Source organism: Sinocyclocheilus anshuiensis, unplaced genomic scaffold (genome assembly GCF_001515605.1).
Source record: "Sinocyclocheilus anshuiensis isolate Anshui unplaced genomic scaffold, SAMN03320099.WGS_v1.1 scaffold590, whole genome shotgun sequence".
NCBI classification, from domain to species: domain Eukaryota; kingdom Metazoa; phylum Chordata; class Actinopteri; order Cypriniformes; family Cyprinidae; genus Sinocyclocheilus; species Sinocyclocheilus anshuiensis.
The window spans coordinates 2,162,361-2,178,999 of NW_015544192.1; the positions used below are offsets into that span (position 1 = coordinate 2,162,361).

The 16,639-nt window shown below is 36.0% G+C and overlaps 1 protein-coding gene across 1 annotated transcript; it reads right to left on the reverse strand.

Moving 5' to 3' along the window:
* Positions 1-8,571: 8,571 nt before the first annotated feature.
* On the reverse strand, positions 8,572-14,756 carry LOC107696590 (acidic leucine-rich nuclear phosphoprotein 32 family member E-like). The gene is made up of 7 exons (XM_016497006.1): positions 14,583-14,756; positions 12,223-12,372; positions 11,172-11,294; positions 10,833-10,995; positions 10,532-10,656; positions 10,390-10,444; positions 8,572-10,307 (listed from the first exon to the last, which is right to left on the reverse strand). The coding sequence occupies exons 1-7, from the start codon at positions 14,634-14,636 to the stop codon at positions 10,225-10,227; spliced, it is 753 nt and encodes a 250-aa protein (XP_016352492.1). The 5' UTR covers positions 14,637-14,756; the 3' UTR covers positions 8,572-10,224.
* Between the last annotated feature and the right edge of the window lie 1,883 nt (positions 14,757-16,639).

Below are 16,639 nucleotides of genomic sequence, written 5' to 3' on the forward strand. Positions count from 1 at the left end.
GCAAATGTATATGCCTCAGAAACAGGCTTAGCTAGGTGAATCTAGCCAGTCACTGCTCTTACACTTGAATTGCATCATTCCGAGATTCATTTTTCATAAGGCGGGTTGACCCCCTCATTTTAGAGGCCTGGTGTTGTTTTGAATAATTACTGTACTGAATTCCATCAAAGAATACCTATGAATGGGATACATTGTAATTTTTAAGAAGCTACTTATTAACATCTTTTGTCTGTCTGGAGGAATAGTAATTATGAGGTCATAATTACAGGCCTGATCATCAATTACTGATATATGAGCTCAAATCAGGTGGGTGGGTGAACAACAAATGTCAACAAATGTACTCATGTACTAGTCAGTGCATGGTTTTGTGCCATCTAAAAGAACTTAAAGTCTATTATTGTAACAAATTGCTCCATATGATTACATTTTTTATTAGGAAACACAAGTACCCATTAGATTATGACTGTTCTGAAAGCCCAGAGCCCATATTAGATGACAAATTGAGCATTAATCATAGACCACTAAATTAATTATGACTGTAATCTAGGCCACAGCTATCCAAAGCAGGCTTGACTTCAGCATGCCAGGTTTAACATGAAAAGCTTATTCACATCACTAAACATATGGCTAATTAAATTGGTTTAAAGTGAGGTCGTTGTGTACAGCTTTTAACTTCATCTACCACCCGCTTCTCACATGCTCTTTAACATTAAAGACATTTACTGATCCAACATAACATGATTACTATAAAAGTGACAGATTCTGATAGTGACAAAACTAACACATTTAAACTAAAACAACAAAAAAAGTTTTAATCTTTATTCACTGCTCTGAAGAGAGCCCTCGCATGTGAAAGCTTGAACTGTATAGATAAATACATATAAACTACCAGTCAAAAGTTTGAAATAATAATTAACCTTTTTAATGTTTTTGAAAGAAGTCTCTTAAGCTCACCAAGGCTGCATTTATTTGATAAAAAAATACAATAAAAACAGTAAAACCATGAAATATTATTACAATTTAAAACAACTGTTTGTTTTTTCTTTAATATATTTTAAAATGCAATTTATTCAGCAAGGAAGCATTATTAAATTGACCAAAAGTGACAGTAAAGCCATTGATAATGTTGCAAAAAAAAAAAAAACAGTTTCAAATAAATGCTGTTTTTAAACTTTCTATTCATCGAATAATCCTGAGAAGAAATGTATCACAGTCTCCACAAACATATAAAGCAGTAAAAACTGTTTTCAGCACTGATAAAATTAAGAACCATTATTAATAAATAAGCACCAGTAATAATAATTGAGCTCCAAATCAGAATATTATGATTTCTAAAGGATTATGTGACACTTTGTTTTTGATCAATTAAATGCAGGCTGGGTGTTAATAATTCAAAAACAATCCAATATTTTAAACCTCTGATCTGTATATCATTATATTATTTTAGATTATATTATATATAGAAAATGAATGCAGTACATCCTTTAGCACTTCTGTTGTGATGCACTTAATGCATTCAGTCTGAGTAACAGCCTGTATACACTATACATGTTAGTATTCATAGTGTACACTGTTAAAAATTTCCTGTAGAAATTACAGTAACTTACTGGCAGCAGTTCGCCAGTAACTTACTGTAAATTAAACTTACAGTAAAAGTACTGTATTAATAATTACAGTACAACTTGCTGTAAATGTATTTACAGTATGCATACTGTACTTGTAGTTTTTACTGTAAAATATACAGTAATTTTATGGTCTTTTCTTCAGTAACGTATTGAAATACAATAAAAAAATTTTTTTATTATTTTATGCAAATAAGCAATGACAACTGTGTAACTTTTCATTTTTTTAATTGTTCAATTGTAATCCTTGCAATAACATTTTAATATTTTCACAGATTCAGTTAAGACTCAAACAAAACATTGTTACCTTTAATGTTTACTTAACATTACAGCATATTGCAAGATGTACTTACATCTGAATAAACTCCAAAGTAGTGGCTGCTTCCACTTGGTACATGATGTTATGCACATAATAGCAACCGAAGAGAACAGCAAATGCAGAGGACAATCACAGGAAAGAAGACTGCCTTCGATCACCAGCATCCATTTTTTGCTGTGTAGAATTTAATATCCTAAAAAAAAATAATAATAATAATTTATCGTGTTCATGTTTTTTTTTTATTGTGTTATTTATAGCTTTGAAAAACATTTCACATTTTATTTTGGTGTCAGTAAAAATATGTCGATGTTGGAGCCTTTCTGATTAGTTCAAAGAGATAGTTCACCCAAAAATGACAATTCTATCATCATTTACTTGCCCCTGTTTTTCGAAACGTATTTGAGGTGATGTTAGGTAGAAAGTTAGACATAGAGAGCCATGAATAAAGTGTGACTAAATGTTTACTTTTAAAAATCATCCCTTTAACATCACTAAATCATGTACTGAAAGATCTTACCTTGAAGTTCGCGCTTTGGCATGATTCATACATGCATATTATTTTTCAAAACGTGTTTGCAGACGAACATTGCGGGTTTTACACATAATGCAATTTTAAAATACAGTAACGTACTGTATAACTGTTTTACAGTAAATTACAGTTCATATTACAGTTAAATACTGTGTAATTTACAGAAATCGCTAACAGTGTACTCATGTGAAACATCACTTACACACTTTAGGGTATGATACAACACCGAGTCATCCTCTTGGCCCTGTTCCAATCCAGGATGAATCCAGTTCATTATGTTGAGCTTTAAAGTCTTATCTTCAAAATCTGTGGTATGGCCGAATGCAAAATTTTGTTGTTATAAAGGGAAACTAATGGTTAAAATAACTCAGAGATCTACTCACTGACTCGCAATAGCCTGCAAACATTTCTAAAATGCATTTAGTATTCTTAATTTCATGTTGCAATATTATATTTCTTTTTTTAATGCACTATATGAATTGCGTCATATAAAACAATAATTTTTTTTGCCTCATAACAATTAACTGGCAAATCTAATCAATGAGCACTATATTTTCTAATGTGTGTGAACTGATTCTGCTGCATGACTAGAATAAATGATTTATATCCCACTCCCCTTTGTTTCTCACTTCTCACCATTCTTAATAAGCTCTGGGGCCTGCGAGGATCAGCACTACTTTTTTTCACAAAAAAGCTGTGTTTTGAAATCAAACAGAGATTATGTAGCATCCAACATGGCATGTAGGATTGGTATACATTTAAAGGACTGCTTTGCTTTCACATGTAATTTTTATTGGGCTCATGTTAACATTCTTGCAGAAGCATTCTGAAGGGTTATTCTGTATGCAGGACATGAACTTGTGCAGATGAGCAAGTGATCAGCAACACCTGATTCACACTGAGGAACTGCTTCATCTGGGCCAATGAGAGCGTGTATGTAAGTGTGGGTAGAAGGGGTTGGGTGTTGCTTTGTGACTCCTTAGCCTTGCAGCATTTGGTTTTGGTTCACATCTACTGATTCAAATAGATTACTAGAGACATGCCAGAGACGTCATTATTTGGTTTGAAGCCTGAAGCTAAATGGTATAGCCTTGCTCACCCTAAAATTGTATTTCTGCATAGGAGAAAGGCTTAGAAAGAATGGCTGTTGAATGTGACCTATATTCACAAATAGATCAGACACAGTGCCAGCACAGTGTGGGATTCACATGGTATGTGTTTGTGCATGTGTTTAATAAGTATGATGTATGCTCAGTTAATCAAATCAAACCAGTTCACTTCATTAAGGTGGCTCTGTTGAATTCAGGTTCATTTACATATTTAGGTATTAATATTTTTTTTTTCCAGACAACAGTGCATTAGAGCAGGGTTTCCCAAACTTGGGTTCATAAGGAAAGTCTCCTTGTATGGTAAACATGCATTTGGGAATGCAAAGTGTGCTAGGTTTACTTTATTTACACATTTCATTTGCATAATTTCCAACATTTTGTGGACAGAAGTTTACAGCATTACAAGCTTGAGGATTTGAAATATAAACAAAATGTTGGGAAAAAATGTATAATACATTTTTGGAAATTTTGAAAAAGAATTAAAAAATAATCAAATTTGATTTGATTATAATGATCAAATATATTTTACAGTGCAATTGTAATTTACAAAAGTTATATAATTACAGTTAAAGTTGTTTGAGTCCAATTGAAGGTCTAACTGCAAAAACAACACTTACTAATAAAAGATTAAATACTTACTGGCGTGTCATGTGACCATTAAATTACATCAGAAACCATAAACATGTGAATGTGTACTTTAAATCTGTAGCTTTCCAAGCTACAAGAAATAAAAGTTACACTACAATCATTAAAGATACTTAAGGTGCAGTATGTGAAAAAAAAAATGTAAAATGTAATTTTAATTTGACTGTCCAATGCAAAATATAGCCTAATGGGTCTTTTCACCGCTACAAAGAGAGAGGACAGTTTAGGTGAGTACATTTGATTAAAAAAAGCGATTTAAAAACTATGACTAATGTCACATGAATACATTATCAGGCTCAGCCATGTGCCAGTAACTCCTAGCAGATTACCATTCGGCTAAAAATATATGTATTGGTCACTGGCTTTATTTCCAGTTCCAAATTACATCTCTGTTTCCACCGTTCAACGATAACATTGCTTCCTCCTTTTGAGAGAGGATTTTCCTCAGTGCGAGTGTTGTGCGGATGCTAGCAAGTAGCAACAGAGCTAAAAATACATGCAGTTTTAATAATACCACATGATAAAACACAAACACGCTATATAGCGCTCTGGGAGAGCAAAGGCCTAAACCTAATGTGTCATTTCTTTCGGACCAGCGCACAGTGCACATGGCCACTTATAAATATAACATGACAACAGAGAGGTTTTAGAGAGATGCTGGGCTTTGCATATTTAAAGGATGAGCCACGCCACATGTAAACACTTGGACAATCAACTCTGAGAGGTTAATGCAAAAGTGACTCTTTTCAGGATACTAGTGTATCTAGCATAGTCTTGATATAAAATATTTTGTTTAACGTGCATTTTAACATTTCAGTTTCTAGTTTGCTTTTTTCTTATTTTGCATTAATGAACAACCAGTCCTATCTGTACTTTTGTGCTCTACATCCCCTTTAATAAATAATTTCCTCTTAAACACTTCCTTCAACCTTTTTTACCAGATAAAAAATAGAGGGGATTCAGCCATAATTGCAGGTTGTGCTTCTGTCTCGATCACTTGAACCCTGGGTTTATAACAGCTGGTGCTGTGTGCCCTCTCATGTTTAATTCATGAAGCATGCTGTAAAGATAATTATAGCTTTGTAAAATGAATAAAGACCCTAAATTACTGATCATATGTTAATGAGTATGCTAGTTTAGTGTCTCCACATACACTCTGTTTGTCTCAGTGCAGTGATGTCAATTACCTCCATTTATTGCAGAGTGCTGGCAATGATCGATTGCTCTAAGGTTAAAGCAAACTACATGGCGTTATGTGAGGTCTACAGATGCCTTATGGGGTTTGATAACAGAGTAACAGCTGTTTATTGTCATCTGCATTCTTCTGGGCCAAAGCAGTATTTCATTACAAAATCAATTATAGTAATATTTAGGTATATAAACATGCTTATCAAAAAGATTTCCCAGTCACATGGCTAAACATTCATGTTTTTATTGCTGGTGGCTGCTGTACAGCAGAACAGATGTGTGCATTAAAAACATAAAAAAATATCATAGTGGTTCAAATTTCTGTGTACAAGCTCTATACAAAAAAATAAAAACTATCCACTGTTAAAATGTAATCAGTCACATTTAAAACAAGGAATGAATGTGTCACTATCGATCACATTTATACTAAATACAACAGAACACCTCAGCTGACAAAGCCAAGTGAAAAGCATTGTACAGGAACTGTCCATTTACTGTCTGAATGAACTGATTCACTATTATAAATCTGATTTTTTTTTTAATGCTAAATATGAGGGCCTTTTAGGATGAACTGATTCACTATAATGAATCAGACATTTCAATGCTACAAATGTGAGGATTTGAAAAATGCTTTAAAGTCAGCATAGAATGGAAATTCACCCTATTTATTTTCTAAATGCATATTATATATCTTACTGTGAATGATTCATCAAATTTTGACCTTGTAATTTTTTATCAAAACGTCATAATTACATCTTTCTCTAAAAACGACAAACTTCTTTTTGACGAATGCAAAAACTTTATTTTTTTTGTATACAGTGGTTTTGCCATAAATATGCTTCTCAAAGTACAGATTGGAGTGATTAAATTTCTGTTTGTTCCGTGCAGTGTATTTGCATGCCACTTTTCTTTTATTCACTCACCTCTGGCCTCTGGCCTCTTGCAGATTTTGTGATTTTATTAAATATCTGATGTAAGGCACATAAAAGCATTGTTAATATAAAGGTTCCCCCTGGGAGCAATGGATATGTTGTGTCATATAACAAAAGCTACTCATCATAACTGCTGGTCAGATCTTGGCCATTCACGGCATTGACTCCATTTAAGGCGTACAGAAGCTCGGGCGTCCTGATTGGATGTTCCAACTCATCAGCTGCTGTGGGGGTTGAGGCAGTCTGCACATGGATGAGCTGTAGGCTGTATGTGTGTGTGTTTGTGTGTGTGTGTGTGTGTGTGTGTGTGTATGTGAGAGAGAGGGAGAGTGCAGATTCATCTAAGCTGTAATGTACATGAAACATTCTGTGTTGAAGTACTCTTTTTGGGTGGTGTCATACACTGTACATCACAAACAAACTCTGCATTTAGACATAAAACATCACTGTCCTCTGTGCAAACAAAGATGCATTGAACAGACTTTTGTTTATCTTCACCCATAGTCAATAACTATGTTCACAGGGATATATTAACATTGTTAAAGCTTCTTAAAACCTCCTGAGTTATTGGTATATGGTCATAATTTGGGGATGATTATGTGCCCAAGACAAAACACGCATTACTAGTAAATTAGCTCCCTCAAGTGGTCTAAAGGCCATGTTACAGTGACAGAATAAGAAGTTTGAGTTAATTTTGGATGTCAGTTGAGAATAATAAAGTTTCACGTTCATTGAACACATTGACACTAGTGTGGCATGTTGTCATATTATATGGGGTAAGTTGTCACAATGGAGCCTGTAATTGGGCTTTCCCCAATAATAAAACAATACAATTAATGGAACAAAATCCATTCTTTGAACCAACAAGAAGTGAAATGAATAAACTGTTCGAATGTATAACATTTAAAGTATGTGACTGCTTGGCCAAACCTGATATTTATGAAAAATACTCGTTCCAAGAACACATTTCTGAGAGAAAATTAAAGCTCTTCTGTGAATGATATCTCTTAAAAGATAAATCAAGGTTCAAGGGTGTTTTAAACTTAACAATTTATCATTTTGAATTCATGATGGTAATAAAAGATGTTGTAAAAGTTTGATGTGAGACAGGACTGGTTCTTGGCAGCTGTAGAAAGGTGCTGGGTGGGCTTTTTTTTCTTTCTTTATTTTTTAAACTTGCCTATATATTCTATACTACCCTTTACATGTTGGGCACAGACCAGCCAATATGCAAAGGGTGAAGACACTTTTTTTTTTGGCCAAAAAGAGAAAATGAAAGCAATAAAGGAAATGAATAAAGAAAAATATTTCAAGAACTAGAGTTTATTGTTAAGTAATGCATTTGATCTCTTTTTGCAAATGTTTTTGTATTTTAATAGGCTAAAAGACTCTCTTGACACTTTCTCCAACTTCTCAACATACAGCCTGACTTAGATCACTTTTAATGCACAAATCGTAAAATAAATAAATAAAAGATTAATGCTGTATTTGCCTAAGTTCTGGTTGCAGAGCCCCTGTCCCTTTAATCACCGACGCTTTCGGCACTATGAAAGTTCGTTACATTCTGGTCTCAAAAAAAAAAAAAAAAGTTGTCTTTCTTAGTAGCCAGTGAAATAAAAGATCATTGCATTTACTGCCATTGATTATATGGATTTAAATTAACATATAAATATGTTCTATAAATATGATTTTTGTCAAAGTACAGTTAGTATTGTTTAATAGCCTTTTTTTGTTTTAATATTTCTTCTTAATACTAATAATCACCTAGTGAAACACTCTCACTTATCAAATCAATGAATTATTAATACGCATCACTGTGACTCCACCCTTCCACTGTTGCAGCTGCATTTCTATTGGCCGGATGGTGATCGCTTTACTCCCGATTAATTAATGACACGCTTGGTAACTCTGTCTGTTGATCACATGCCACACCCCTTTCCACTATGCTCCGCTGCTTAGTTTGTGTAATTCATAAATAATAAATGATTATCCAAGTACTAGGCTTTACAGATGGCAGTGTACTATAAAATTAAAGTTTGCAGGCCTGTGGGGCTCAAGCTAAATAAAGAAAAGTCAACAAGTTACACTTGAGCTGGGATCTGTGAAATTATTTTAAAAGTCTTTCCCTTTGATTGACTTAATTTTTCCTTTTTGAAGAACACAAAATTAAAAGTTTTATAAAAAAAAAAAAAATTCTAAACCACAAGAACATTATGGTGAAAGGTTCTCCTTTATTTTCCACATCAAACGTACACCAGGTTGCATTCATTGTAAGGGTTTTATAAATCTTTCAAATTTATCTAAAAATGACTGAAATATCACTGCAGTTTTTATCAGAACACATTTTTCTATCAACTCCGGAGACATTAAAAACAGTGCTTCTTCACCCATATTTGAGGCTTCCCGACAATTCATGGGTCTCAGCTTGAGAAAATCCCAAATTGTGTAATCAAATTACAGAAATCTTTAGCAGACAATGCTCCATCTTTTGAACGACATCCCATGTCATTTTTATAATCAAAAGGACAATTCACTCATTCATTACAACTAACTCAAATGGAGCTCATAATCAGATAAAGGAGCTTGCAAACGTAAAAAAACAAACAAAAAAACAAAAAAAGACAGAAAAAACCTAATCAACCCATTAAAACAAAACACCAAAATCCAACAACAAAACTAAAATCCTTTTAGAGAGAGGTTTACAGCACATAAAACCCAATACAACACTCGCACAACAACCAACTTGAAATTTTAACAGGTGACCCGTGTATGTAAGTCCTTTGACATGTGCTTTGTATTAAAACAACTGACCAAACGGATTAGTAAAAAGAAAAAAGGAAAATAAAACAACCTGTTGAAATAGATACTATATACATATTGCCATACGAACATTAGATTAAAGGTATTACTCTGTAAAATACCTCAACAAAAGGTAGAAACTAACCGGTTTCCACAGCAAGACAAAGGTAGAAAGGTACTCAAGGGTACTGTTTAATCCAACAAAGCTGTTAAACCTGAACATCATGAGAAATTTCCAGCAATGGCAAATCTCAATTTTAACGTCGAAGATGACATCTTGTCAAAAAGAAGTGACTTCTGCATAAAATGGGAGAAAGGGCGAACTGCTCATGTTACACATGATTGATCTCTTTATTAAAAAACTACTTTGAGATTAAAATTGAAATTAAATTTTGCCAACCTACAGCTTGACTCCCCATCTTTGCTCAATTTACATCACATTTACATACATCACACTTTAAAATTCACAAGATCACATACCATCTGGTCTGCCAACATGAGCCTGATCTACTAGAAAAGCTGAATCAAGTGGAAACCATCCCATATAAAGAGTGCGACAAGATCCTTGGCAGCGATTGGTTGATCCAGGAACAAAGTGGTTGACGGTTGGAGATGATTGGCTTGCTGCTCCGTGTTGGGCTGAGAATGAGACCTGGAGAGGTAGATGAGGAGCAGAAAACACTCTGCCTCCTCACAGAGGTCTTGGGGAGCTGCAGTTTGGACAAATGTACGCTGCTGTCTCCTCTCAGTGGTGAAATCCTAGCGCTGTCTTGAATGGGCTGTCCAAAAGCTTATTTACAATCAAGAAATCTCAAATCTCACGCCCTTGCCAACCTCCCCACGCCCACCCCCTGATGACACCAATTTATGCATTGGGAATAAACTTGGAATGGCTATAAATGAATTATCAATAACCCCCTTTTATATAGTGTAATATATAATGTATTTATAAAAGAAAACGCTTAGCCTCTACAGTGATTTATCTATGGTTTTACAAAGAGAAAAACAATCTGCAAGATCACGGTCTTCTTCAGGGTTGATCTACACATTGGATATTGTTTCCAAGAAGTCGAACAAAGGGTTAGTCGTCGTCCTCATCGTCATCTTCACCCTCATCTTCCGCGTCCCTCTTTCGCTTCTCTCCTCGAACGTCGGCCTCCTCTTCTGCACAAAGTACAGTCATTGAAAAGCAGTTCAACATAGAAGTGACAATTTCACAAGGTTTGGTGGCATAATTAATGCTTACCCTCTCCTTCTTCCTCCTCTTCCTCTTCTACATAATCGCCATCATCTTCTTCATCCTGTTACGGTAGGAACCTGTCATTATCAAGATGCGACATTTTGGAAAACTGGTTGTGAATGTTAAAAACAGGTCAAAGATACATCACCTGGATGTCCTCTTTCATTAGATAGGACAGCCCAACTTCTCCACCCTCTGAGCCTTCCTCATCCTCCTCCTCTTCCTCATAATCTCCCAGCTGCCCTGCTCCTTCCTCGCCATCCTCATCATCATCTGCATAAAAGAAGTAGAAATAATGACTTGATGTAACATACCTATCTCATTTACTTTGCACCATATGTATGCTTTTTACAATTATCTATGTATCCATTGGACGAGGACCATAATTGTCAGCACCTAAAAAGGACTCGGCTGTATAATCAAACTCAATCCTTATTCATGGTTCTTACCATCATCATCAGCCTCAGAGTCTGGAGCTTCATTGTCTTCTGCATCAAAGCCGTCCAGGTATGTGACCTGAGGCAGCAGCTCAAAGATGCTTTCCCTGTAGTCCTCCAACGTGGTGATCTCACAATTGAACAGGTCCAAACTCTTCAGGTTCTTTAAGTTTTGCTGAGGGAAAAGCATGTCATACATCAATCAAGGTTGAAAAATTATGTTTAGGATAATGACTGTCTGACTGTGCAATAACTGTACCATCACTAAAGAAAAGGGCTGATGAATAGCATGTCCAAAATATATTTATTCAGAAATATGTTGTGGTGTTGTAAATGTATCCGTATTTTTACCAGGGCCTCCAATGTGCTGAGTTCTTTGATCTTGTTGCCACTCAAATTAAGGTAAGTCAGGTTGGCGCATTTCTCTGCAAGTGTCTCTAGTGACCCTAAGATGTTATTATCGCTCAGCTCCAACTGTAATAGAGAGAATTGCTTTTCAAATAAACTTTATACTGGGAAGGTTGAAACAAACATTAACAAGACAATTAAAGCAACTTGTGCACTCAGAAACTACTTTCACTGTTACAGCATAATTACACAAATACGGAGTTATACTAATCAACATATGCTTAATGTATATACCCATTTATGTGCTTATAAAACTATTTTACAATTACAATTATTCAACATGGATATTTTGCTAACGTCACACTTTGGGCATTCTCCATCCATTTTAGCGCACTTTAATAATACAAAGTGTCTACATCAAAACGTAAACAGTGTTACAGTATCCATTTTCTGCATGGTTGGAACATTAAACTTAAAGCACAACACAGGGTTCCTACTCTTTCATGAACACCAGATTCAAGGACTTTCAAGGACTTTTTCAAGCACCATTTATTTTATATCAAGCACCTATCAAATTCACACCCCAGCATATGTAGTGTAATGAAAGACCTTACATTACTTAACATTTCACTTACACTTAACATTTACATTAAACATTTCAGAGTAATAACGTTTTGAATGTGTAGGTGTCATAAATTTAGACCGTTTTGAGCAGTCGTGTTCAAAGGAATTTAATGAAATCCATTGAAGTCAGTACTGGTGATATTCAAATTAAATTTCTAAAATATAGATAAAATATGCATCAAACTGGTTTTTGCTGTAGTTCTTGTACAAGATTTAAATTTGAAAGAATTTCTCAATTTTTTAATTAATAAAAAGTGGTTAAATGTTGTAATAACATGGTAAAAGCTAATAACATTATAAATTTGCACATTCACTCAATATGTCTGAAATTCAAGTACTTTCAAGAAGCGTGGGAACCCTGACAACAGATCTTCTTGTTAAAAGCACTTTGCCTAGTGTACTGAACTGAATGCTTGATCTCTTGACTGACCTTCCTCAATTTTGGCAGTGTGGGTAGTTTGGCCAGGGAGGTGAGACCCACGTTGACCATGCTGAGGAACTCCAGCTCCTTAAACTCATCTGTCAGGCCTTCAATCTCACCGTCACTTGAGCGGCAATTATCTACCACCAGCTCTGCTACCTGCAGGAGCGATGAACATAAAAGGTCACTGGTAAACAAAGAATCATACTATGGGCATGATTTACCACAAGGCTGAAAGTTGCAACATCTGACAACTGCTGATGTAACTGATAGCAGCTTTCCATCTAGTAGCAGCCCATTCAATTCCCAAAATGTTAAGTTTTATTACACACTGAGGTGAAGTGGTTCACTTATTACGCACCTAGTGGGACCAAATGTTACTGCAAAAACAATGTGCATTTTCAAACAGGTTTCTCAAACCACTCCCCACTTTGCTATTGGTCGGGCAAACATATAGTCCCGCCTTCAAACACACACAATTGGTTGAACTAGTTTTGCCATTTTATGAATTTTATTAATAACATTCATTAGGGACACCACAGAAAAACTATTAATTTTTAAGGGTATTGTAAACATGCATTGTTGTTTATCTGCCTAAAAGAGTGAAACAAATAATTAAGTTTAGAAACTTTTTAAAAAATGTATTTACAATAAATAAACAATAAGCAATGTTTATGGGCTTTAAGTAATGTGTTGGCCTTCTTATAACGCACGCGCGCACAGAAGTGCACTGCAGCCCTAAAAATTTAAATATTCAATAACTTGTCGCCCTTGTGGAAAGAATCGATATTTTTCAGCACGTGATGTGTGTGTAATGTAGCCTTGGTAATGTTTCCACCCCCCTCATCACTTAGGATATAATAATATATACCATTATTGTATATATTATACTTAGGATATAAAATATAATATTTTGCTACAGTTCTTGTACTGGTGAGGCAAGATACACCCAAGTTAAAAGTCACGTATCTTTTATACACGTCCGCTCTGGCAGAGCATTAACTCGAGCTCGTGTAAAAGACCCCATCCCTCAGAACCCCCATTCAAAAGAAGCGTGCCTCTCTACTTCGGTTCAGGCAAGCCTACAATAATCTACTAACATCGGAGGAAGGGGGGCTCGCCCCTTCACCATCTGCCACATTCCTTCAATTAGTAAAACACTGACGGATAAGCTTCATAAAGCCGAATGCATATTGTTTAACGTCAGTGATAAATTATGTTACAGAAGGTTACGTAATTAAGCCATTAACGTAACCACGGAGGCAACTTGTTTTTTTTTAGACGGTCCGTACTACCGCATCCGTCGAGCGACTATTTCAGGCTCTAAGCGCCCATTATTCCGTTCACCACAGCACGTAAGCACAGTGAATCAGAAATCGCTCGACTCTGGTTAATAAAAACACAGTTAAAGCCACAAAACACCGTCATTTGCGTCTCAACTATTGATGCACCAAAATGACTTCCACTCCCCGCTCGTCAACGCGGAGACTCGAGCAGCTTTCGCACACACCATCCTCACCACACACACTGCCAGGCGCTGCAGAAGCCATGAACGCTTGTTTATTCAGTTTGACCCGACATTCGCTCGATATGTGCTTGTGCTCTCAAACCCTGAACATAAATGGCTTTGAGGGTCTTAGGAGGAAGACCGAAGGCAAGCGCCCCTGAATGTCTAATGTCGAAGAGCTGGAGAGTAAGATGTCCGCCTTTGGAAGACGAAACTGCTCGTTTTTAATAGCTTAGAGAAGCCATAGTGAGGTACGCATAAGTGAAGCTTGCCTACAATAAACTTTTTATATGAGAAGACATTCAATCGCGTGATGTTTTGCACGGTATTTTGCGTTTACGGACGTTCGGACTATGACATCGGATAACAACACGTTTTGTTTTAACTGCTAACGTTACTATTTCCCGTTGAAAGCGATAATATTGTCGTATCGGGGGACTATAACGTCGTTACTGAATTGGACGTCACTTGTTGAGTAATAAAATTGTTTCTGAACCATCAAATAAAAAAAAATTGGGTCTTAAAAAATAGAAGTACATTATTTTGCGGTTTAAGTTAGTTGGGACGCCCACAACGACAAGTCTAACGTAATGCAATGGCGAAGGAGACCATGTAACGAGTTCACAAAAGATTCACGAAGAGTTTCGCACACTCGCATAACGATTATATTGACTGCTAATAATCTTGTATAGATCTGTATATGCATTCATTCATGGCTAAAAATCGTATTCGCATCCTTTTAAACGCCCATGTGGTCTTACAGCCGTGCTGCCATTCAGCGGAGTCTAACGTGCAGGATAGACAGCTTGCGAACTAACATCATTTCGCGTTTCCGTGAAAAATAAATAATTAAAGCGCTCACCTCCGCTGGAGTTCTGTTCCTCAGCTCTAAACTGATCCTCTTCTTCATCTCCATTTTGTTGGTGATTGCTGCACTGGTTTAGACAGTTTGAAGAAAAACAAATCCAGAAACTCCAGAACACGGACCAACAGCTCGGCTTTCTTCAATGGCTGCCGTTCTCTAACTGATCCTCCATGATACCTCGCACCCAACCCCCTTTCCGAGGTCCCGCCCCCACTGCGCCCTAATTGGATTCTTGTTATTTTTGAATGCGTGAGTGGTGGACCGGCTTGTCGATCAAACGGATCACGCTTATTAACATAATCGGTCTTTGTAGACAGACGTGATTGGTTGGAAATACGCGCGCAGTAGATTTTAGACGGGTCGGTCAGGACGTCAGTATGAAGCTTTCAAACTGTAAATCCGCCCATTCATTGTTCTCATTGGAAGCGCCGTCTGTGTCCTTTAATACTCCAGTAAATCGAAATCAATTTGGAGACCAGGTTAAAATTGTGCAGTTTAAAGTCTGAAGTGAACACTAACATATTAGAGAAAAAAAAATTATTACATATGTGTTATCTTAGTAGGCCTATATAATGCACACAATTTCCTTACAAACAAGCAAAATGTTTTAAATGATTTTAAGCAAGTGGTCTCATAATACTCTAAAACACTGAGTATCTGACATACAAGAATTCTACAAAATGGCTGACCATAAACCCAGACAGTCGGTCATGGTGGCTTAAAGGCTGCGCGCACGCCACGCCACGCCACGCCATCTGTCCAATGTAATGTGCTGCTGATCGCTTCTCCACAGAACTCACAAAGGCCCATTTGGGGTTAGAGCACCAGCAGCTATTATTAAAAATGAATAAAAATTATAATTATCCAAATTATCTTCAAAAATCTCTACATTCATTTGAAAATAGCTTACAATTGTCCACACCTTAAAAGAAAATAAACCCGGATGCAAAATGAATGTTTTCAACGATGTGCATTAGTGCAACACACCAAAGTGACCACTAGGGCTTCATGGCATACTGACCCTGAAATGGGATGGACCCGACAACAGATCTCCTAAACTGATTTATCTAGGCTGCCAGAGAAGAAGTGAATAATCTTTTGTATAAAACAGTCGTTAGGATAGACTACGTGTTTGTTTGTTTATTTGTCACATGTGATGAGTATATCTCAAACAGTATCAGAAATTAAGGGGCATTAGGGACATTTTAGACATTTGTAGGGGCATTAACTTACCTTTATGAGGGAGTATTTTCGAAATAAACAAAACGCTGCATTTTGATAATATATATAAATATTAATTTTTGCTCTTAATACCTAGGGGCATTTTTATTATTTTTGCAGGGTTTTCCTCCCCTAAGCCCTGATCAATGTCACCCTGCCCCCAAATACTAATTTACACAGCAGATGAAAAACCTAATGTATCAGGTTGATAGATAAGCTGTGTAACATGTAATATCAAATAACATCCTGTGATTAAGATATCCCTTTGTTGTTGCTGTTGTTTTTGTATGTAAACATATAGACAGCTCATGGGAAGAGCAGTATTTAGATGTTGGGTTGAAGCGCATGTAGGCATACTGCAGACAGGAAACAGGAAATGCTCTAGCAAAGTGGAAACGGATAAGATGCAGCAAAAAGTCTGCTCAAAATGACACAAATCAACACTTGATTTCTATTTTAATTGTATTTGTTTATTAAAAGTATATTTTAGTGTATGTGTAATGTGTATAATGTTTTGATCATACTAATATTTACATTATTTTAGACAGAACTTGAAAGTTACGTGTTTTATCATGCATTAGAACTTTCACAGGAGGCAAATTGGATAAATGCTGAAAAACAACGCCATAAAAATCCACTAGATGGCAGACAGTGCAAGGAAACGGCCAAAACTGGTTAAGACAGCTTGTGTACCTTGTGGCCTTATAGGAAGATGTCGCTAGATAAAGCACTAGAGCTTTGCACAGACATATGTGTTTAAATGTACACATACACAACACTTCAAATCATACTTCACATTTTAACATGTTAATAGATCGTTTTTACACAACCAC